At 32.6% G+C, this 23,166-nt stretch overlaps 3 protein-coding genes and 1 pseudogene across 3 annotated transcripts; 3 read left to right on the top strand and 1 right to left on the bottom strand.

Moving 5' to 3' along the window:
- The first annotated feature begins 374 nt into the window (after positions 1-374).
- LOC137808993 (uncharacterized) lies at positions 375-3,065 on the top strand. The gene is made up of 6 exons (XM_068610136.1): positions 375-977; positions 1,067-1,292; positions 1,376-1,812; positions 1,894-2,244; positions 2,329-2,473; positions 2,593-3,065. Exons 1-6 carry the CDS (start codon positions 375-377, stop codon positions 3,063-3,065), a joined length of 2,235 nt encoding a protein of 744 aa, XP_068466237.1.
- Positions 3,066-8,525: 5,460 nt separating this feature from the next.
- On the bottom strand, positions 8,526-9,244 carry LOC137810565 (ubiquitin-ribosomal protein eS31 fusion protein). The gene has a single exon (XM_068611909.1). It carries the CDS (start codon positions 9,147-9,149, stop codon positions 8,682-8,684), a length of 468 nt encoding a protein of 155 aa, XP_068468010.1. The 5' UTR covers positions 9,150-9,244; the 3' UTR covers positions 8,526-8,681.
- A 3,573-nt stretch (positions 9,245-12,817) lies between these two features.
- LOC137808992 (uncharacterized) lies at positions 12,818-18,075 on the top strand (annotated as a pseudogene).
- A 1,887-nt stretch (positions 18,076-19,962) lies between these two features.
- On the top strand, positions 19,963-23,019 carry LOC137808991 (uncharacterized). Its single transcript, XM_068610135.1, has one exon. The coding sequence runs from the start codon at positions 19,963-19,965 to the stop codon at positions 23,017-23,019; it is 3,057 nt and encodes a 1,018-aa protein (XP_068466236.1).
- The last annotated feature ends 147 nt before the right edge of the window (positions 23,020-23,166 follow it).

Raw genomic sequence — 23,166 nt, 5'->3', positions numbered from 1 at the left:
AGAATTAAATGTTATAAAAAAATATTATAGTAATTTAAAAAGTCAGAAAAACTTCACATAAGAAATATGAATTTTTAATAATAATTTTAAATAGTTATTAGTGTTTCAAAATTAAATTGTTTATAAGAAATAATATTTTATTTGTAAATAATATTTTTACAGAATACAATTAAATTTTGTTGATGTTTAGTTAATATTTTTTGAGATTTTACATAAATTATTTGGTTTGTTTATATTTATTTTTTGTTTGATTAAATTATGTTATTGAATGATATAGTACTTTTTATGAATTTTTTTATTAAAATTAATTAAAAGTACGTTTTAGGGTAATTGTATTGGTGTACTTTTACACCGATACGATAACCGCATTCGGTATGAATTCTGAAAGAAATTATGACGAGGCAGAGATGGTACACTTTGAGGAAACAGTTGCAATTTATGACGATCTTGTTGCGGCGAACATGAATTTAATTTCACAAATCAAAGAACAAATAAAAAATAATAATGAAGGTGCATCAGTCATGATTCTTTGTATGATTGCTTTTGGATTGAAATTGTTACGCACGGTGCCTACTACAAGCAACTGTATCAGTGAGTCTCAACCACAAAAAGAGCGTCGCAGACAAGAATTGATGGAGTACTTGGTTCACACTGAACAATCTCGTCACATTATTCGCATGAGACCGGAAGCTTTCATTAAATTATGTGAACGAATACGGGGAACTGGACTTGTTAAAGATGCATATCGATCAACCGTGGAAGAACAAGTAGCGAAATTTCTGCACATTATTGGGCATAATGTGAAGAATCGAAGTGTGTCATTCTTTTTCCATCGGTCTGGAGAAACAGTTTCCCGTCACTTTCATAATGTTTTGAGTGCAATTTTAAGGTTGGAGGGGGAATTCTTAATTCAACCAAATGGAACGGTTGTAGAACCACACATCCTTAAGAATAGTCTATTTTTCCCCTACTTTAAGGTTTGTTGATAATAACATTACTTGAAATTATGTGTAATGTCTTCTTTAGTTTGTGTTTAATTAAAGTTATGAATTTTTGTTTACATTAGGATTGTTTAGGGGCCATAGATGAGAGTCATGTACGTGCTAAGGTTGCACGTGCTGATGCGCCTCGTTTTCGAGGGAGAAAAGATTGGCCAACCCAAAACATATTTGCAGTCTGTGACTTTGACATGAAGTTCACATATGTGTTAGTCGGTTGGGAAGGAACTGCCTCCGATTCAAGGATATTGAAAGATGCTTTGGGACGAGGCGATCCTTTGGTTATTCCAGAAGGTTAGTTATAGGGGATTGGGTGTGCAGAAGAATTAAAAGGTTGTAGTAGTATATACTAACCCAACTTTCCACAATCTTTGTAGGAAAATACTATCTTGGTGATGCAGGTTTTATGTTAAAACGAAATATAATAACACCTTATCGCGGGGTGAGATACCATTTGAAAGAATATTCGCGAAGAGGACCACAAAATGCAAAAGAGTTGTTTAATCATCGACATTCATCACTTAGGAACGTAATTGAGAGAACCTTTGGGGTGCTTAAAAAACGTTTTCCAATTATAGCCAGTGGGACTGAGCCACATTATGATGTGGATACTATGACAAAAATTGTTTTAGCTTGTTGTATTCTGCATAACTTTCTACGCGGGATCGACAATGATGAGTCTCTGCTTGAAGAAGTAGATAATGAATTGTTAGAACAAGATATCCAACCAAGCACCACCCATGCTCGTGAACATGATTACAGGATAGAATGTGATATTAGGGACGCTATAGCAAACGAAATGTGGCAAGATTATGTAAACAATTAATTTCATGAAATAGTATATTTTCTACCATTTTTCAATGTTTGTCATCCTAACTTTATTTAAGTTAATTAGATGGATCGCGGAAAAAATGTGGCTTCAAATTCATCAGGTTCTTATCGAGAGTTCACCAAGTGGACGACGGAGATGGACCTAATTTTGCTGAATGCAATGATTGACGAGGTACGAAAAGGGTGTAGAATTGATGGTAGCTGGACCACTCAAGGATACACTAACATAGTTATGGCTTTCAATGAGGTTGGTTTATCGGGTATTAAGAAAAATAATGTGAAGAACCGGCAAAAAAGCCTGAAAGACAGGTGGAGGGAAATCCATGATTTGTTTGGTGGATTAAGTGGTTTCGCATGGAACCAGACCACCAAACTTTTTGAAGCTGAGGACGAAGTTTGGAGTGAGCTGATTAAGGTACAATGATAAGTACTTTTTTACGTAACAATTACATTTAACTTCACATTTCGCATCTTATACTAATATGTGAAATGTATGTAGGCCAAACCATCTGCAGCAAAATGGCGTTTCAATACCATTCGCCATTATGACCTCATGGAGGAGTTGTGGTCCAATGATAGAGCCACGGGAAGTTGGGTCAGGACAGCCCGTGACATCAATTCACCTCCTGACATGACCAATTTCAGTGTCAACCTTGGGGAGAATAATATGGATTATATCCCCGAACAACCGAACTTGAGGAGACAGATGACTACGTCCCACGATCACCTGCTCCTCAATTCCAATCTAGTGACACTCCTTCAGACACACCATCAAACACTCCTTCTATGCCATCTGCTGGCTCTGCGGGCACATCCTCATCCCGAGGATCAAAGAGAAAAGGCTCCACTATGGACAGTGTTGATGAACAATTTGCAATGTTGAATACTAATCTTCAACAATGTGTGTCATCAATGAAGGATGGAAATGAAAATGCCTCTCAGTTGGTGAATATTGCTGGTGCACAGGCAACGACAACTCAAGATATAGCTGACGAAATTAGACGAAGAAACGACCTATATGCTGAGCATGTACACCACCATCGACGCCATGCCTCATACCAGTACTCAGAGTCTGATATTTGGGCAATACTCGTGGAGCTAAACATTCAAGATGAACAACTCATGGATCAATGCTATGAGTTTTTATGTGACCATCCCGGAAGAGTTAAGCAATTATTTGGGATGCCATATGAGCGTCGAATGACAAAATTGTTTGGATTTATGACTAGGCATTGATTTCATATCTCTGCATGGGGGTTACCTTTAATTATTATTAATGTAATATTTGACTGTCTTTGTTAGTAGCTGGACATGTAATATTTGACTGTCTTTGTTAGTTATTGGACATGTAATATTTTGCTTTGTGAACTTCTACTTTCATTAGCAATGTAATATTTTGCTTTCAGCACTTGCACTATTTCTTTATGATATTATGTTAACTTCTAATATTATGTTAACTTTTGTTTATTTATTTATTGTAGTAATTGCATTATAGATGACATCATCATCCCACAAACGTAACGGAACCCGTAAGGGTAAATCTCCAGCAGAAGATGTTGACGTTCCTCCTCCACCAACGAGAATTCCAAAAGTTCTTGATTATTCAAGATACTTCAGTACCAGGCGTCAAATGGTGGTTTTTGAAAAGAACTTTCACGCAAGAGCAGTATTACCACCAAAAGTGATGCATACTCCATTTTTTGTTGGTCCAGGATTTGAATTCCAAAATCTTCTGAATTGGCAAGGTTTACAACCTTTCCTTGGAATTAATCTTCCGTATTATGAGGATTTGGTAAGAGTATTTTATACAAATGCAAAATTCACACCTGTTGGTCACCTTGCCATTGAGATTTGCGGAAAAATGATACACATTAAAGAAATAGATTGGATGACCATTGCTCATCTACAGTATGACGGTCTTAAGTTAACCCCTGGGACGATCCCTGAGGAACTGAATTTTGATCGAGGTCTAGCATTATTGTCCATGATTCGTGAAGATGTTGAAGGTGAAAATCTAAAAAATGTCGGTAGTCTGAAAATGAATGACCGACGGTTGCATTACACATGGGTGCATATCTTGTGCCCTCGAGGAAACAACTATGCACAACTACTGAATGAAGATATTTTCATGATGTGGTTAATCTAGAATAATGTATGCATTAATTGACCTCATTACATAATGCAACACATCATCAAATGCCGGGATAACAAGATGCCTCTCCCATATGCAAATTTGATAACGAGGATCTTGCAGGTGTATGGCTTCGACTTGTCGAATGAACAAGCAATAATGCTAGGCTGGAATCATTACTTTGGCAAAAAAAGTATGAAAAAATTAAATATATTCCAGGTCAATGGCATATGACAACTTGGTATACCTCACCATGCACACGAAGAAGATGATGAAGAGGATGAATTGCCAGCATAAGATGTTGAAGGTGGTCAACCTGAGGAGGCAAACCCCACTCAAAGGGAATTGTTAACTCAAATTTTGTCCGGCATACAAAACATGAATACCCGAATTGACAGGGTTGATCAAAGGATGGACAAAATTGAGGATACTCTGAGTGACATTCGACGTCATCAAGGCCATTGAGTGTTTTATCATTATGTTATTGTCATTGTTTTTTTCTTCTTCTAATTTTCATGTTGAACATTAATGAATTGTTATTGTTATTTTTGACGTTCACATTGTTATTATTGTTGTTAAGGTTTTATGCTACTTTTCATCCTACTCATTTACATAATCATATTGTTTTTAATGTAACTTTTTTACCATCGTATTACTTCGACGGCATTGGTTAAGTGTCATTAATGTCTGCGTATCACAACACGTCGTCATCTAGTTGTACTGGTTGTAGTGTGCAAAAACGTGATACTTTTACCCATGCTACTGGGAGCTCAAGTGTCTTCATTGATCCTATTTGTGATTATGGACAATTTGCTGTCTTGAGAATAGCGACAACACAAAAAAAATGCTGGAAATTTTTTTTTCAAAACAGATTAGAAGTGGCATGGTTCTAGGCTGTAATTTTTTCAAATGGTGCATTGAAGACGTTGTTGATGAAAAAGATGAAATTATTATCATACAACGGAATAAGATATGTCTCCACAAGAAGGATTCAAATGTTATTACTGGGAATGTCTTTTCTTTTTCTAATTAACATTATTATGTTCTTCTTGTAATGACTTTATATTATATATTTTGACACCTACTTAATATTCATGTTATATTCTAAATTTCTATTTTCTTTTTAAAATATATTCATTTTGCTATTCATAATAATGAAAATTATTATTAAAATTAATTTTATATATATTTGTATATATATAACATAACATAATTTATAAAATCATTTATAATATTAAAATTATGTAAATAAATTAACTTAAATAAAAAATAATTCTTAATTAATAAAATGTTAAATAATATAATTATACTTTAATTTTAAATTATAATTAACTAAAATATGAAATCGGATTAATCATTATTTATTCTTTTTTTATATACAAGGGTAAAATTGTAATCTCATAAATTTTACTATTCAAAAATAATTTATAATATTCTTACAACTATCACATCACTCACAATTTTCAATAAACTTTGCTCACACATTCGCTCTAACATACCCCAATACAAACAACCTCACTTTTCTTCACACTTCCATTGTCACTCACTCTCAACTTTCTACTCCCACACACCCTCTAATCCAAACACACCATAAATCTCTTCACCAATCTAAATACACCATAAATCTTACTATCATTGTGTATGTTTTTGGTAAATTATTCTTCTCGGGCATGTAAAAGCATTACATAGCAATTTTCGAAGAGGATAAAAAACACAAGTAATTGTGTTGAAAAAATTATATTATTATTGAAGTTTAAACAAGAATTTTTATAATAATTATAATATTAATATACTATAATATTATATTAAATACAAAAATATGGCACTAGACTCATGTAACTATTTTTAAAATCATAAGCAAAACTCAGGCAACATTTATTAAGTAGTTAAACATAAATACATAAACCATACTAAATACTAGTAGTTAAACATAGCCAGACTTTAAATTTTTTATTAAATAAAACAGATAAAAGAGAATAACGTTTTTTTCTTAAGGAAGCGTAATTTTTTTACTTAAGAAATAAAAATCTAAAATTCATGATAACAATATATAGTAAAAATGGAATAAAATGTAAAAAAAATGATGATGTTAATATTGAAGTACAATAGATCAGAAAAAATAATTCCTACGACAAAAAAAATTTAAGTTTTCTGATTTATTTAAGGTTTATTAAAATTAAAAATTTAAAATAATTTCAATGTATTGAAAACCAAAAAATTATACTTAATTTTATAATTATATATAATAAAATATTATTTTCTAAAATTTCAGTATTTTTTAATTATATCTAATAAAAATATGTTTTCTATTTAGTTAAAAAACCAATTTCTTTAATTATATATAAAAAAATTATAAATAGTAAATTAAATTAAACGGGTAAATTCCCTATCTAGCACCATTTACACTTTTATTTCCCTAACTAGCACCTTTTGTTTTTATTTCCCGATCTAGCACTCTTTTGTTTTTATTTTCCTATCTAGCACCCTTTTATTTTTTATTTCCTTATCTAGCACCATTTCAAAAATAAATTAAAAAATAATAAATTAATTTTTTTTTATAATTGTAATTTTGAATGCATTAAAAATTAAATATTTTTAATGTTTAAAATAGTTAGAAATATAATTAATGAATAAAGAAATGTGTCTTTACAAAATAAAAATTAAAAAGTAATAAATTTAAAATGTTTAGTTTAAAAATTATTTTTTTAAGAATGAATAAAATAAAAAATTAAACTCTACAACAACATAAAAGTTGAATATATAAACATAAATTAATATTTATTTTTATTATTATTGATGATATAATTATGTTAATTTCAAGTAAAAAATACAGGACATAATTATAAAAAAACAAAGTTAAATAAGGATTGATATGAACATAAAAGAACAACATGATGAAAAAAAAATGTTCATATTGTCAAACATCATGACACACAAAAAGAATATGTCACAACATTACCATTGAAGAAAATATTAAATGAATTATCATCTTTCATTTATTTTCATTTTTATGATCAACCTACACTTATTTAGTATCGCCTTATATCTCTTATATTTATCTTATTTGAATTTATTTTTATATTTTTTATCTTTATCTTAATTTGTTTTGTCTTTATTTTATATCTTTTATATTTTTAGTTATTATTATTTTTCTACCATTTTTTTTTATTGTTGTTCTTTTTATTTTCTAGACTTGTTTTTTTTTTCATTTTTTGCTTCTCATTTTTAAGCATTTGCATTAGTTATCTTTTTATGATTTTGCATTTAGTATAGACACTTCAATATTACTTGTGTATCCACTATTAAGTAATACTAATTGACTTTGATTTTTTGTAATTATTTCATGTATTTTTTACTTAAAATTAACATGATTACATAATCAATAATAATAAAAATAAATAATAATTTATGTTTATAGATTCAACTTTTATGTTAGTGTAGAGTTTAATTTTTTATTTTCTTCATTCTTAAAAAAAAATTTAAATTAAAATTTTAAATTTATTTTATTTTATTTTTAAAAATTCATTTCTTTATTCATTAATTATATTTTTAACATTAAAAATATTTACTTTTTAATACATTCAAAATTAAAATTATCAAAAAATAAATAATTTATTATTATTTTATTTATTTTTGAAATGATGCTAGATAGGGAAATAAAAAATAAAAGGGTGCTAGATAAGAAAATAAAAACAAAAGAATACTAGATAGGAAAATAAAAATAAAAGTGTAAATGGTATTAAAACTTGTCTAATTTCCTATTATTTTTAATTATTTTTTATTTTAAGTATTAAAATTGTATGTTTAAAATTATTATATATTAAAAAATTGAAAACATATATTTCATATTCGATCTATATGAAATATAGAAAACCTATATGTTTAATCATTTTATTTTTTTTAATTTTATACATTATTTTAAGATTTGAAATTGTGTATCACTTAGACGAATTTGTTTTTTTAAAAAGCCTAGTTGTGGTTGACGATTTTAGTTTTTTTTTAAAAGCCTTGTGGTTGATGATTTTAGTATTCAGAAGGCCCATTTTGGAAAATTCGTAAAAAAATCACACTGGGAAAAAACCCGAAAATAACAAAGCCAAAATCAAAGTACTTAACCATAGCCAGACTTGAATTTTTAAACAGGTGATTCAGGTATATAATTCATAGTTGCCTTGTCATTACAGATCAACTCAATTTGTTTACACTATATTAAAAAAACGTAATTTACCAGGAATCAACCAAGAATTTAAAAAATAACGAAGAAATTCTGCCCTAAAAGCAAGCAAACACCTTCGACACCCAAAACATGATTCTCAAGTTTCCAATCAACCAATGGGAATGAAAAAACAAAACATGATTGTCTACAAACTATATTTTCAACGCAAATAACAGCTTAATTCCGATTAACACACAATTGAACATAATCAATTAACCTCAAAATAAATAAATAGAACAAAATTGCGAGTATCAGAAAACACTTACAACAAAAAACACTAATGTAGCGCCCGGGAACATTCACAAAATTAGCATGGCATCAATTAAAAAATCCAAAGCAACACAAAATCTCAAAACCAAATTCTAAATTTCATTCTAACAAAAATAACAACACATTGGAGAGAATAAAGAGAGAATAAAGAGTATCCATAGAAGTTTTATCAAAACAGTATTAAACGAACAGAACATTCCCAAATTTATATACTAATAACTTAAACAATTAGGAATTAGGCACCGGCCTTCTGATAAACATAGGTCAGGCCACACTTGCCGCAATAGTGGCGATCGAAGTGGTTGGCCATGAACGTTCCGGCGCCGCACTCAGCGTTGGGGCACTCCTTGCGGAGCCTCTGCACCTTGCCGGAGTCATCAACCTTGTAGAACTGCAAGATGGCGAGCTTCACCTTCTTGTGCTTGTGCTTGATCTTCTTAGGCTTGGTGTAGGTCTTCTTCTTGCGCTTCTTGGCACCACCACGGAGACGGAGGACAAGGTGGAGGGTGGACTCCTTCTGGATGTTGTAGTCGGCGAGGGTGCGGCCGTCCTCGAGCTGCTTTCCGGCGAATATGAGACGCTGCTGATCCGGCGGGATGCCCTCCTTGTCCTGGATCTTGGCCTTGACATTGTCGATGGTGTCCGAAGACTCCACCTCAAGGGTGATGGTTTTCCCCGTAAGGGTTTTCACGAATATCTGCATCGCTGCTGGTGGCTAGGGTTTCCAGGGTTTGTGCTCAGGAAAGAGAAAAGGGAAGCTGTGGAGAATTTATAGGGCTCTTCTGTTGGGCTGTTCATCGGCCCAAATTTTGCTGAACCCGGCCCGCTAATGTTAAGTTTTTCATCTCCTGTTGTTATTTACATTTTCACTCCCCTTTTGTTCTTTTACTTCCAAAGCTATTTCTTTAGAAAGATCACAACTTACTATATATGGTTCAATTATATTCAGAACTTGTTGTTGTGTAGATTACAATTGACATTATACCAATTACTAATATGATAGAAAAATATAACGGTCATTTATGACAATTATCTACTTATATGTAAGTTTGATTCTTTTTATTCATTCTCTTTTTAATTTTTTTTTAATTATGTCTTATATTTATCTAGACAATAAATATAATATTTAATAATTTTCTAATTACATAAAAAATATTTCATATAATTTCACATCTATGTAAATCCGCATTTAACAAATATAAAAAAAAAACTATGTCAATTTTTTTAATCTAAAAATTCTATTAACAAATATAAGATTTCATACTTTTCTAATTACATACATACATTATTTCATATCAATATTAATCCGCATTTAACACATAAACAAATCAGCCAAAAAAAATAATTTTGATATAAATTTTTTATTAACAAATATAAAACTTAATATTTTTCTAATTACATGAAAAAATTATTTAATATCAACATAAATCTATATTTACCAAATATAATTTATTTCCTACTATAATATAATATAATTTCATATCAATACAATTTTAACTCTTTCCATATGCATATTTCATTTTAAAGAGGTCCTTAAAAAGTCCATAATGGATTTCCACCAACACTCTAATCAATCATGGCTTCCCATTACAGTCTTGCAACACTTTTCTTTAATTTATTTATAGAATAAAAATAATATGAATCAAGACTTTTAGTCCATATCAACAATTGACACAAATGAATTCAACACACCATTCCATTTTCAATTACAATACAAGTAAATTAATAAGGGGTTAATCGATTATGAGGCCAACATTAATCAATGAGGATCAAGTATGCATAGTGAAATAAAGCAAGGTTAATGTTGTGAAACCATCCTCTCGCATTTCCATCGTCTCATATCTTTTCAAATCATCAGAAAAAAAAAACTATCTTCATTTGTGTTTTTCCATCTATATGAACAACACACACTCGAAAGAAGCAGACACAGGCTTAATGTGTGAAGTGTTTCCTAAGTTAAAATTTAATCTCAACCCCTTTAATTAAAATAACAGTTTTCATTTTAAAAAAAAGTTGATTCTAGTTTTCTTACTTTTTAAAATTAGTAATATATTTTAGTTTTTAATTTTATACTTATTATTTATTTATTGTTAATTAAACTAGTTTTAATAATACATTAAATGAATAGGCTAAATATAAAGTTTAGTTGTGCTAAAATAAATAAATAAATAAATATATATATATATATATATATATTCAAAATATTCGAAGATACTTATAATAATATAAAATCTAATCAAATTGGGTGTAGTCAAATTAAATTGGATGTAATTCAATTAAATTAGATGTACTTATATAACTTTACAATTGGAAGGAAAAATATTTAATAATTAATCATATCTTTTTTTTTAAAAATATATTTTGAATATTTCAGCCTAATTTCAAGAAAAATAAATACAAATAAATTTCATAAGGAGTTGATGCAAGTCAAGCTACATTCATATTATGAGAAGTCATCTCAACATGCAAGCGAAGACTTTATCAGAGGGAGAAATTGACAAAGACCAAAGCATTTAAAGTTCTTCCTGCTGGTCTTTTTAATAATTAGCATATGTTGTAAATAATTTGGCCTCACTTTGGGGGTCCAAATAGCAAATATAGGCTAGAATAAGGTACTTTTAGCATAATAGGGGGTGTAGGTAGCATTTTAGCTTGTTTCTAACCCTTTTAAAATGCATTTTGACATAGTTTATAGAAGGACAAACCTAGGTTGCGGGTTTGACTTAGTCAAACCCTAAGACTGCCCATTTTTTTCATTTTTCTCATCCTACCCATTTAACTTGTTCCCCAAGGCTCCTTCACCTATAAATAGGAGGCCTACCTAGTGTATTTGACAAGTTGAAATTAATAGAAGAAGAGTTATTCTACACAAATTGTGTGAGGTGTTAGTGAGGTTTGAATTCCTCTTAGCATTTAGGTCTTATCTTGTGAGTATTGAGAGCTCTCAAGTGGCGGCTATCATCACTTATCTTGGAGGCCAATCACACTTCAAGTGGCGTGTCATCACATAAGTTTTCTCCTTCCTTCATCTATTATTCCTTTGTCATTCCATTTTTACTCTTTATATCATGTTCTTGTTTGGTTTTCCTTGTTTCCATTCGACAATTCTATTTGGTTTATTGTTCTTGTTCTTTAATTTCGCACCTTCTAGCATCATGTTCACCACATAATTGTCTTCTCCTTTTGCTATTATGAAGTGAACATTCACACTTACTTAACCACTTGGTTAAGTTTGTGTCCAGTGGGGATCTTCTTGAAGTTCTCACCATATTCTTGCTTAAAATCTCAATCTAAGTAAAATGTCACACCATAAAATGAACAATCCTAAAATGAACTCAAATCAGGAGTACTCACTTATATACTTGTAATTCCCTATATTTTAGTGACTTAAGTGTTAGAGAATTTGTTGCAGGGGGATCTCCTATCATCGTCTTCAACAAACTTGGTGATCATTTCTTGAAGTTATAAGTCAGTTTGCAAGGCAAACTCCCTTCTTCCACCTCGGGAGACCAATGCTCTTTTCGATAAGAATATTTGGTATCTACCGTGGAGCACGAGTAAAATTGTTCTTGGACCACAAGTCTTATGGTACTCACTAGAAGTAGAATTGTCACTTCATCATCATCATCGTGATGGACTTCTCAACTTCAGTTGTTCTTTCGGTTTATTTGTAAGTTTGTGTGTTTTTACTGTAGTACCCAACAATGGTATCCGAGTTTATTTTTTTATTATATTTCTCATATGTTTGTTCCTTAATTATGCGAGAATCAAGTAAAGTTTCAAACATGTCAAGGATTCATTGCATTTTATGTGGTTTGGATGTTAAAACCCATATTTCATGTTTGTCATTGCCATAATGAACATCTTTGGATTCATTATACATGGATTAAAGTTGTACTACTTTGAGGCCACTATGGGAAAAATCACCAAAACCTTCCAATTTCATCCCTCGTCACTATAACGAAAGTGAATTTTTTCATCAAAATGGTTCAATTTGTTTTCGTTTATTACAACTTTGGGTAGACTTTGTTTTGAAGAAGTCGTACACGACTTTAATTTAAATTTCCTTAGATTAATTAAAGTCATGCATGAGTAGCATGACTCCAACGTAAAATAAATTAACTGAAGTTGTACATAACTATAGTGATTTTAGTTGTTTTATTTTACATTAAAGTTGTGTAAGGGTAACACAACTTCAACTTTCTATTAATTTATTGGTTATCGTATGACTTCAAATTCACATTGTTGGTGCAAAAACCGAAATTGGTATGTTCAAATGCAATAACACTTATAAAAAGGTAACAAACAAGAGCATAAGAAAAATAAAATGGCCCCACATGCACAAAAATGGTACCTAAAGCAATGATATAAATGCATGGAAGGTGCAAATGGTAAGTGAATGTGTAGAACCAACCAAAGAGAAAAAAAAAAGGTGGCTATGCTTGCATTTTCTAAAAAATGATTTATCTCTCTAATTGTGTTATGAGAGAAAAATATTTAATCTAATTGCTAACAAAATCAACCTTATGTAAATAAGGCACATAAATGCAAACAAACATCACCAAATTGTTTGACTAGTCACGTATATAAAGTAAACAAAAATAATTATAAAACCTAAAGGAAGCAACAAAAAAATCAAAAACCAAAAAAATAAATAAAATAAAAAACTATAAAAACCAAAAATGTCAATTTACAGCTCGCGACAACGAAAAAATTAATAGAAAGTTGGAGTTGTGTCCTCCTTGCACAACTTTAGTGTAAAATAAAACAATTGAAATCATTATAGTCATACACAACTTCAATTAACCTTAATAAATTTTTCAATCAAAGTCGTGTCAACCATGCACGATATCAGTCTCAAATTTTTTTAACCAAAGTCGATATACTATGACCCAAATTTGGTGTATGTTCAATTTCATATTTAAATCGTGCGCCACGAGCACGAATTATTTGAAACAAAGTCATGTTAAAGAGACATGACATACCAAAACTCGTAAATAATTTTTTACACATCCTCATAATAAACAAAATTAATTGCACATTTTTGTGTGTAAAAATCAACAAAAATGTCACTATGGATAATCTTTGCAAACTTCATAGTTGGGAATTTGGAAAATATCTTATACGTGTTTATGATGTGTTTTTTAGTATTGAGTTGGAAAGACTAACTTTAAGTTGGAGAGAATTGTACCTTTTACACTATTGATTGGGTTCTCCTTGAGTCAAATTCTATTTTTATCGAATTTCCCAAGCCTCTGGTTTTCCTAAGCAATACAGAGCAATTCAAATTTATTGAGCCATAATTAACTTAGTGGACCATTAGTGGGAGGTTTAAGAAATGACAAAACCCAGTTGTTTATGAAACGTGATAAGTGTCACATTTAAGTAATACTGCATATTAAAATACAGTTATTTATGGATAAAATAACTATAATATAATCCTTAATTTATGAATTTACATCTTTTTACATATTTTGTGATTTTAATATGAATAAGAACGATTTATTCCCAAATTTGTGTTAATTACAGGATTTTAGGGAATAATGGAGATGAAAGGGCAAAAAAAGAATATACAAGAAAAAAAAAGGGAAAACTGGAACGCTCCAAACACTCGCCCAAACTCGCTCAAGCCAAAAGCACCTAGAGGATCTCGCCCAAGCGAGCTCAGTCACGCCCAGGCGATATCACTCCAATGACGTTGGGCCTGTTTTTGTCCAACTCGCTCAGGCGAGCACAATTACGTCCATGCGAGAAGTCACTGAGCCCAAGCCCAACTAGGTTAAATATGACACAACCCTACACATCAATTGAGAGAATAGGAGGTGATAGAAAACTTTAAAGGAGGCAGTCATCAAGGGGAAACATCCTGGATCTTCTTTTCTTGCTTTCCATGTTTGTAATGGCCAACATGAGTGACTAATGTAACTTTTGGGATTGGGAGTAATCTATTCAAACTCTTATGTATTGATGTGATATTTAAATATAATAGTTTGTTCTTGATTGATGATTGATATTGTCATTTTATTTGTAATGCTTGTTTATCATGATTTAGATCCTTATATTTGACTGGAAAATATCTCTAAGTTTCTAACCCAAATGATAATGCTTTAACATATTTGATGCTATGAATATATTTGAAATGTTAATTGTTATCAGCATCTAATAGTAATGCTAAAGAATTTTTATAAACATGCGAAAAATTGATATTTAGAAGACTATCTTAATAAATTTATATGCGAGAAATTGATATAAATGACTTTTATATGGGTATCAACATCAATCAAAGGATAGAGTATTACTATGCTTTTCAAAATACAAAAGAGTAAGAAGGATGAACCTCAATCCGAATTTTCCCAATTTAACCAATAAACTCTTTAACTTGCTTTCTTTATAATTTTTGCAATCATTATAACAAACTCCCAACAAACTTTATGATTTTGTTTTCTATTTAGTGAAACTTATACTTGATACTTCAACTGTTCCTTGTGGGTTCGATATCTGTCTTTAGGGACAAATTATTACTTCTAACGCGATACACTTGTCGTAAAAGAGTCATCAAAGGGTATCAGCGTGTAGCACTGGATCACCCTCTCAAAATAATTGGTATTACTGATGATGACTTGTTGATCATGTATGATGTGGATGAGACACCAAACACTCACACTATAAATCTCCTGAGGTGGTTTGATGTACTACCCATTGAAAAGTTATATATGTTCATTTGAATTTCACGAGGATGATACGAGTTGGACGACTTCATTTCACAGGTATGAGAGTAGTAAGACAAGGTATGCACATGATCACCAATCTAATGACATGTTGGCTAATGTTGGTTGGCATTGAAGCTTTTGCTTTCGTTGAATCAACGATTTCATTTCTTAGATGAAAGCTTATTAGCATAGTTGTCTTGGATTGTAATCATGAATAAATTCATTATTTTAATCAGGATTAATCTAATTAGGTGTTTTAGTCTAAATTATTATTTATGCTAATCTTGTCTAAATTATTCATTATAGATGATCCAATATTTCTCATATTAGATGGTTTGACTAGACGGTCCAATGACACATTTGTCCAGGATTAATTGAAGAAAACACCTCAAAAACATAAAGTGTGATGAAGATGGAGGTGTAAAAAAAGTCTTATGCAAATTACGAAGACTATACGACCCGATAGACGGTCTGAAGAAATCGTCTGCCATTGATTAGTATGCCACTGATTAAGCAAAAGTCCAAGTTGTTTCTTTGAATAAAAGCAACAAAACAAAATCTTGAGTAGAATAATTAGAGAATAAAATCTACAATAAAATTCAAGAATTTTGGAAATCCAAAAATTGAGAAACTGTGAACAATATCTGAACTGAAATATTATTTCGTGATCCTTAGAGCAAAGAAACCTATAAATCATGAATTTTTCACAACGAGATGTGTTTGAAAAATACAACATAATAATTTTCTTATTTTCTTCATTGTAATTTTTTTGTTTTGCCTTCGTGTGGGACACTAATTTTTTTTGGGTTTATTCTTTTGTGATTTCTCGATGAATTTTGGGGTTCTCAATAAAGTCTTATCCTTCAATTTAATGTATCAACTTATGCTTAATTATTTGATCTTTTTGAATCATGGTTTTTGTTGCGGAATTGTTTTTAAATGCTTGTTAAGAATTCAATTATTTTCTTTAATTGAAGTTCTTGATTAGTTTACTTAACTGTAATAAATTTCTTGTTTGCTCAATTCAAGAGATAGAACATAAATATCTCACGAGTAAATGCTTGAAGACGAGTGAGATATTTAATACATCAGTAGACATTTGTTCTGTTGATGAGATTATATTGAATTTTATTAATGCTTGTTTGATTAAGTTCAACATTTGTGAAAATTGAAAAAGTGGAAATCTTAAAATAATTAGTGATGAATTCATTGTTGAATAAACTTGAGAGTCAATATGCTTCCTTTACTGTTTTATAATTGTTTATCTAATTTTTTTGCATAACAATCTCAACCTTTTTTTTTTATCTTTATTGTTATTGATAGTTGTCATTTTGTTGTCAAATTAATATGATTCTAGCGTATACTTGTCTAACACTAGAGAGATGATAGTATAATTGTGGACAAATGTCCCCAAGTCGTCTCCTAACGAATCCAATAGTAAAATCAGTTGATCAGGGTTTAAAATCTATCTGCAAGCAATAAAAGTTAACAATACAATAAAGATAAAAAGGGGGTTTGAGATAGTTGTGCAAAAAATATAAAAGAGATTAAAATAGCAAATAAAAAACGGTTGATCCCAAGTTCTTCTACCATTGAATTCTTCACAGGTTCTCTAAAGATTAATCTTTTCTCAATCCTCCAACAGAGCTAAACCAGATTGAACATGCGCCGATCTAATTCAACTGAAACTCATCAGTAAAGCATACGTCTACTAGTTTAATCAATACCCACTTTGTTCCATGCGTATACTCCATGGGAATGCTTACCTCCTCTCTCTTGAATCATGCGCCCAAGAAATTAATTAGAACAATGCGAACTAACTAAGAAACCAAAGTTTAAGATAAGGAAGACTCTCAATCGTGCGTTCAAGTACAACCTCTCACAAAAACTAGTTTTCCAGAAGATTAGACAATAAAAACAACTGCTATAAAGAATTGAAAAATGAAACTTTTATTAAACAAAACCTCAGAACTCAATGGAAAATTACAAAGGAATCAACCAAAAAGGTTTAGCCTTCCATGCGAAGGCAAAACAAAAGAATTACTAAGAAGAAAATAAACTAAGAAAACCCTATGAAGCTCTCTCTTTTCTCCTTGATGTTTGTGTCCTTTTATAGGCTTTTCTGCTCCAAGGATCTTGGGAAAATATTGCAGTTTAGATTTTGTAAACAATTTCCACTTTCCATAATTCTTTTTATTTTGCAGAAGTTTTGCTTCTAATTCTGTTTCTGGGATCTTGTAGCTTTTTCTCTTTCTTCCTCTCAGGATTTGTTTTCTGTTTTGATTCAAAGAAGCAACTTGAACTTTTGCATATTTGGCCCATTCACAAGTGTAGATGCTTCAGATCATTTACCCTAAAAACACAAAATTAACAATAATAATATATAAGGCCTAAATAAACCCAATTATAAGAATATTAATTAAAACAATGGATTTATTTATTATTATAGTCCAATAATCTATGATTAAGGCTATTGAGTGTGAATAAATATATGCTCATCAGTTATTTCTATTTGTTATCATTTACAAATAAGTCTTAAACATTGGTTGACTGAATTTACTGTTAGATTCTTTAGGAGATGACTTAGGGTCATTTGACCTTATTTATATTATCATCTCTTTGGTATTAGATGACCTAACAATGTGTAAGACGAACTTTAGTGAAATCATTTTAATTTGATTGTTAAACAACCACTATCAGAAACCTATAACCATTATGATAGAGTGACATTATCTCATTACTTAAATCCTAAAATATAATTTAAAAGATAATATGCAGAGGTACAAATTTATTTGAAATGTTGTCGAAGGAGTACAATTTCAAGGATATCATTGGTAAAATGGGACCAATAGCCCATTTCTATTCTACAATTTTCATGCTTTTCTTTTGGAAAATGCATACAAGTATAATTCTTTTTAACTTGGAATTTGTAAGAGAGTGAGATGATTTTGGAAAGTCATTTATGATATTGGCTTGTTTATGAGCTTGAAGCATATACAACTTAAGTGACTTTGCTCTGAGTTTTTAACTCTGATTGTGTGTCGATGCCACTCATACAATTGTGTCTTTGTCTTGGGAAATATTTTTTGGAAATTCATTAATTTCAAATATTTTGTTTGATTTAGAGGGAATTTTGTATATAATTCAGATATAGACTTCATTCAAGGGAGAAACAACATTTCTACTTATGAGCGATTGAAATTTTTGTTCAAGAGAACATGTTTCTCTTTGTGAACCGTATTTATTATTAATGTGACTGATCCACAATACATGAGAAAAGTCTAAAATCCCCCATTTTTTCCTGTGTTGGGAAGTTTTGTTTTGCAGACCAATTATTTTTTATGTACCGGTGAGAGTTGCACGACCGATATAACGTCTCGAATCCTAACGGTTGGCCAGCCGAATGTAGTTAAGGCACACGTCCGTCGAGCCGACCGATAGCTCAAACCCAATTATGCTCAATTAAGGTCAGCAAAGCTAATCCGTGATTAGGAGTTAGGTAATTCAGCCCTAAACACGACCCAACCCCTTAACCTGACCCAATAAGGAAAGCCCACCACATGTAATATAAATAACGCACATTCCAAGAAACAGGTATGTCATTATCTACAATACTCTGACAACCGAGTGTCAAACCCATTTTGCTGACTTGAGCATCCGAGTGCCTTCTGTAGGTACCCCTCGTTCGATGTTTACGAGAAGACTGAGGACACAGGTTACAAAAGAAAGGTGAGTAACGAGCAGAAAAGATTGGAGAGCAATACAACCGACCGACAGGAAGGAAGAAAATGAATCCTCTCAATAGTTCTCTAGACCACAACCCTTATATGAGAACACTTTATTTGTGCTAAATATATAATTTCATTGATTTATTATATTCATGGTAATGCATCTCAATGATTTTATATTTTGTATTTTAGTTATCCTTCTAATCTTAACCAATTCAGAGAAAGGCATGTGTCTTTGTCATCCATGACTTTTAAAGTTTAGTAGGTCACTAATTTAAACCGTTTCAAAATAAGGCATAATTTAAACTGTACTGGGCCGAGAGATTGGACCGAAAGCAAGGTGTACTAAGACGACCGAAAGCAAGGTGTACTAAGACGACCGAAAGCAAGGTGTACTAAGCCGACCGAAAGCAAGGTGTACTAAGACGACCGAAAGCAAGGTGTACTAAGCCGACCGAAAGCAAGGTGTACTAAGCCGACCTAGAGCTCAACCCGAAAGTAAACTAAATAACGAAAGAAATAAAATAGAATGGAAATTATTATTAAGCAAAAGCCCATGTAACTGGGCCCAAATATGTAGGTATGTGTAGTAAATGTCTAATACAAAAAGAAAAGGCCCAAATAACTTCTGGGCCCAATAAAAGAGTAGTATAAATAGAGGGTCATCCTGAGAGGTAAGGGTGGTTGAATTCATTTTAATATCCTGTAAAACTGAATCTAACTTTGGCATCGGAGCACCTTTCAGGTACGCACACCCATCTGTGAGAGGAAGCCGAGACCAAAAACCGAAAGATCTAATGGAGTAAATTAAAGTTGACCGGGAAGTGTCAGTCAAGCAATTCAATAAAACGTGAAAGATTTTCGAACCAAATACAAACCAAGAACAAGTAAGCCGAAAGATCACACCGAGAAGGGAGTCCGGAAGCGAAGGCCGAAAGGTCAACGGGTGGAAGACGAAAATAGTTTGTTTCTAGGTCCTTGTAAGAACATTTTGGCGCCCACCGTGGGGCCGAGAAACAAAATGAGCGAAAGAGGAGAACATTCTAGAGAACAAGAAGATTGTCAGAACGCCACGACTATGGCCATGTTAATGCAATTGCAGGAGGAACTTGAGACACTGAAGAAGAGTAATGAAGAGGAGTTGAGCATGTTGAGAGCTGAGAATGCTTACATGAGACAAAGATTGAATGGAGAAACAGCGTTAAATACTTCCCCGAGAAACTTTGTTAATGAAAGAGAGAACAAGGAAGAGAGTTTCGGGGTTACACAAAGGAGGATACCTGAGACGTCCGGTGTCGCTGTGGAAACGCCAGTCAGAAGACACCCGTTTTCTGAGACTATAATAGAGACCCCATTACCTGACAATTGGAAGAGTCTAACAATAGAGAAGTATGATGGGAGCCCAGATCCAGATGAACATGTTGCAATATACACAACTCAAATAAGTCTGTACACGTGGAATGACGCCATTCTATGTAGGGTTTTCCCAACTACCTTGAAAGGAGCGGCTCTGAGCTGGTTTACCCGGCTACCACCCTTATCTGTTGATTGTTTTGACACTTTGATAGAAAAGTTTGGAGCTCAATTCGCTACAAGTAGACCACATCACTTAACATCTATAGCTCTCGTAAACATAAGACAAGAACAGAATGAGTCACTGCGAGCTTTTATGGAACGCTTTGGAAGGATGGCTTTAAGTATTAGAAACCTCAGTCCGGAAGTTTCTATGCATCATATGATAACTGCCTTGAGACCGGGACCATTTGCCGATAGCTTATGCAAAAAACCAGCCGTAAGCCTTAATGAATTAAGACGGCGCGCAGCAAAGTTCATGCAGATGGAGGAGTTAAGGGACTTTAGGAATCAGGCAAGGATGGACGTGAAGAACGAGAAGAAAACAAATGAAAGAGAGGCAGGATATCAAAGCAGACGTTTCAGAGAGGAACCCCGTGGCCGAAAGTTTCAACAATACACACCATTGAGCACAACTCGGACCCGAATACTTCAAGAGGCGATGGCAACTGAAGTAATACCGCCACCAAGGAAAGCACGAACCCCAGATCGAGCTGACCATAGCAAACGTTGCCAGTACCATAAAAATCATGGCCATCACACTGAAGAATGCATAGCGCTGAAAGACCGAATTGAAGAGTTGATTCAGATAGGGCAATTAAAATGCTTTGTTAGAGTCGGCAAAATGAAGGCTAGTCAAAGTCCAGAACAAGATGTTAGGGGTAGAGGAGAAAAATTTGGAAGAACGACTGATATACAAAACGATCGAAAGGAGAGAAGAGGAGGAAGAGACGAAAAAAGAGATCTAAGAAGTGGAGGAAGCCATCTCCATTCTCAAGAGAGAAGGAGCCGACAACGCAGTTTGGGAAGGCCAGTCAGGGGGTTCATTAATACCATCTCTGGAGGTTTTCCGGAAAAGGAAACATATAATACGATAGGAAAGAAATATTTGAGAGGTGCCATGACCGTGAATTATGTTTTCAAAAGAAGAAGCTTGCCACCTATGTTATTTACTGATGAAGATTTCCAAGATATTGATCCTGATCAACGAGACCCAATGGTGATAACAATTGAAATTGCCAGGTACGCGGTAATGAAAACTCTAGTAGATCAAGGGAGCTCAGTCGATATTCTGTTCTGGGAAACCTTCAAAAAATTACATTTGAAAGAACAAGACATGGTTCTTTTGAAGGAGCAAATAATTGGGTTTTCAGGTGAAAAGGTTGACACCAAAGGATATATTGATTTGCCGACAACTTTTGGTAGAGGAAATGCAACGAAAACAATTACAATCAGATACCTGGTGGTAAATACTCGTACTTCCTATAATGCCTTGTTAGGAAGATCTTCGTTGAATAAGTTGGGAGCTATAGTGTCGACGCCACATTTGGCAATGAAATTTCCAACTGAACGGGGAGACATAGCAACCATATATGTCGATCAAAAAGCAGCGAAAGAGTGTTATGCGACCGGATTGAAGATGGTCCAAGAGCCGAGAGTGGCGATCGGAAGTATGGAAGCAAGAAACATGGTTGCAATGGTGGACTTGGATCCCAGAATGAACGATGACGAAAGGATAGAGCCAAGAGAAGAAATTACATCGGTTCAATTAGGCGAAGATGAAACGCAATGTACATATGTTGGGGGTAGTATGCCCGAAGAAATGATTGATGACTTAGTGGCAGTAATAAGAATGAACAAAGATTTGTTTGCCTGGAAGGCATCAGACATACCGGGAATTGATCATAACATCATTTCTCACAAATTATCTGTTTGCCGAGAAGCAAGACCGATAGCTCAAAAACGAAGGAAGTTGGGAGAGGAAAGACGAAAAGCTGCTCTTGAAGAAACTGAAAAATTGTTACAGGCGGGTTTCATTAAAGAAATCCAATATACGACTTGGTTAGCAAATGTAGTTCTCGTCAAGAAGGCAAACGGAAAGTGGCGAATGTGTACTGATTATACAGATTTGAACAAGGCATGTCCGAAAGATTCATATCCTTTGCCGAGTATTGACAGGTTGGTTGATGGGGCATCTGGTCAGGCCATGATGAGTTTCTTGGATGCTTATTCCGGTTACAATCAAATACAAATGTATAAACCTGACATCCCGAAGACTGCATTCATTACCGATATGGCAAACTATTGCTATCAGGTCATGCCTTTCGGTTTAAAAAATGCCGGAGCAACATATCAAAGATTGATGGATATGGTGTTTAAAAAACAAATTGGAAAGAATATGGAAGTGTATGTGGATGATATGATTGTCAAGTCTCATGCGGTAGATAACCATGTGAAAGATCTTGAAGAAATATTTGCACAGATAAGGAAGTATAACTTGCGATTGAATCCGGAAAAATGCGTTTTTGGAGTCAAAGGTGGGAAGTTTCTCGGCTTCATGTTGACTAACAGAGGAATTGAGGCAAATCCAGATAAATGTGAAGCAATAATGAATATGAGGAATCCGATAAATTTGAAAGAAGTTCAGAGGTTAATAGGAAGGTTAAATGCATTGGCAAGGTTTTTGCCAATACTTGCCGAGAAGTCCAAACCGATAGTGAAGTTGTTGAGGAAGGCCGAAACGTTCACGTGGAATGAACAATGCGAGCAGGCTTTTGCTTAATAATAATTTCCATTCTATTTTATTTCTTTCGTTATTTAGTTTACTTTCGGGTTGAGCTCTAGGTCGGCTTAGTACACCTTGCTTTCGGTCGTCTTAGTACACCTTGCTTTCGGTCCAATCTCTCGGCCCAGTACATAAACCATTTCA

This window comes from Phaseolus vulgaris, chromosome 2 (genome assembly GCF_000499845.2).
Source record: "Phaseolus vulgaris cultivar G19833 chromosome 2, P. vulgaris v2.0, whole genome shotgun sequence".
NCBI lineage: Eukaryota > Viridiplantae > Streptophyta > Magnoliopsida > Fabales > Fabaceae > Phaseolus > Phaseolus vulgaris.
Note: the sequence above shows the minus strand (reverse complement) of the source record. Positions and strands in the feature narration are given on the sequence as shown.

Coding starts and splice junctions, on each gene's coding strand:
- LOC137808993 (XM_068610136.1), top strand. CDS start 375: ATGAATTCTGAAAGAAATTATGACGAGGCAGAGATGGTACACTTTGAG. Junction 1,293..1,375: donor TCCTTTGGTTATTCCAGAAG/GTTAGTTATAGG, acceptor CAATCTTTGTAG/GAAAATACTATCTTGGTGAT. Junction 1,813..1,893: donor ACGAAATGTGGCAAGATTAT/GTAAACAATTAA, acceptor TAAGTTAATTAG/ATGGATCGCGGAAAAAATGT.
- LOC137810565 (XM_068611909.1), bottom strand. CDS start 9,149: ATGCAGATATTCGTGAAAACCCTTACGGGGAAAACCATCACCCTTGAG.
- LOC137808991 (XM_068610135.1), top strand. CDS start 19,963: ATGGCCATGTTAATGCAATTGCAGGAGGAACTTGAGACACTGAAGAAG.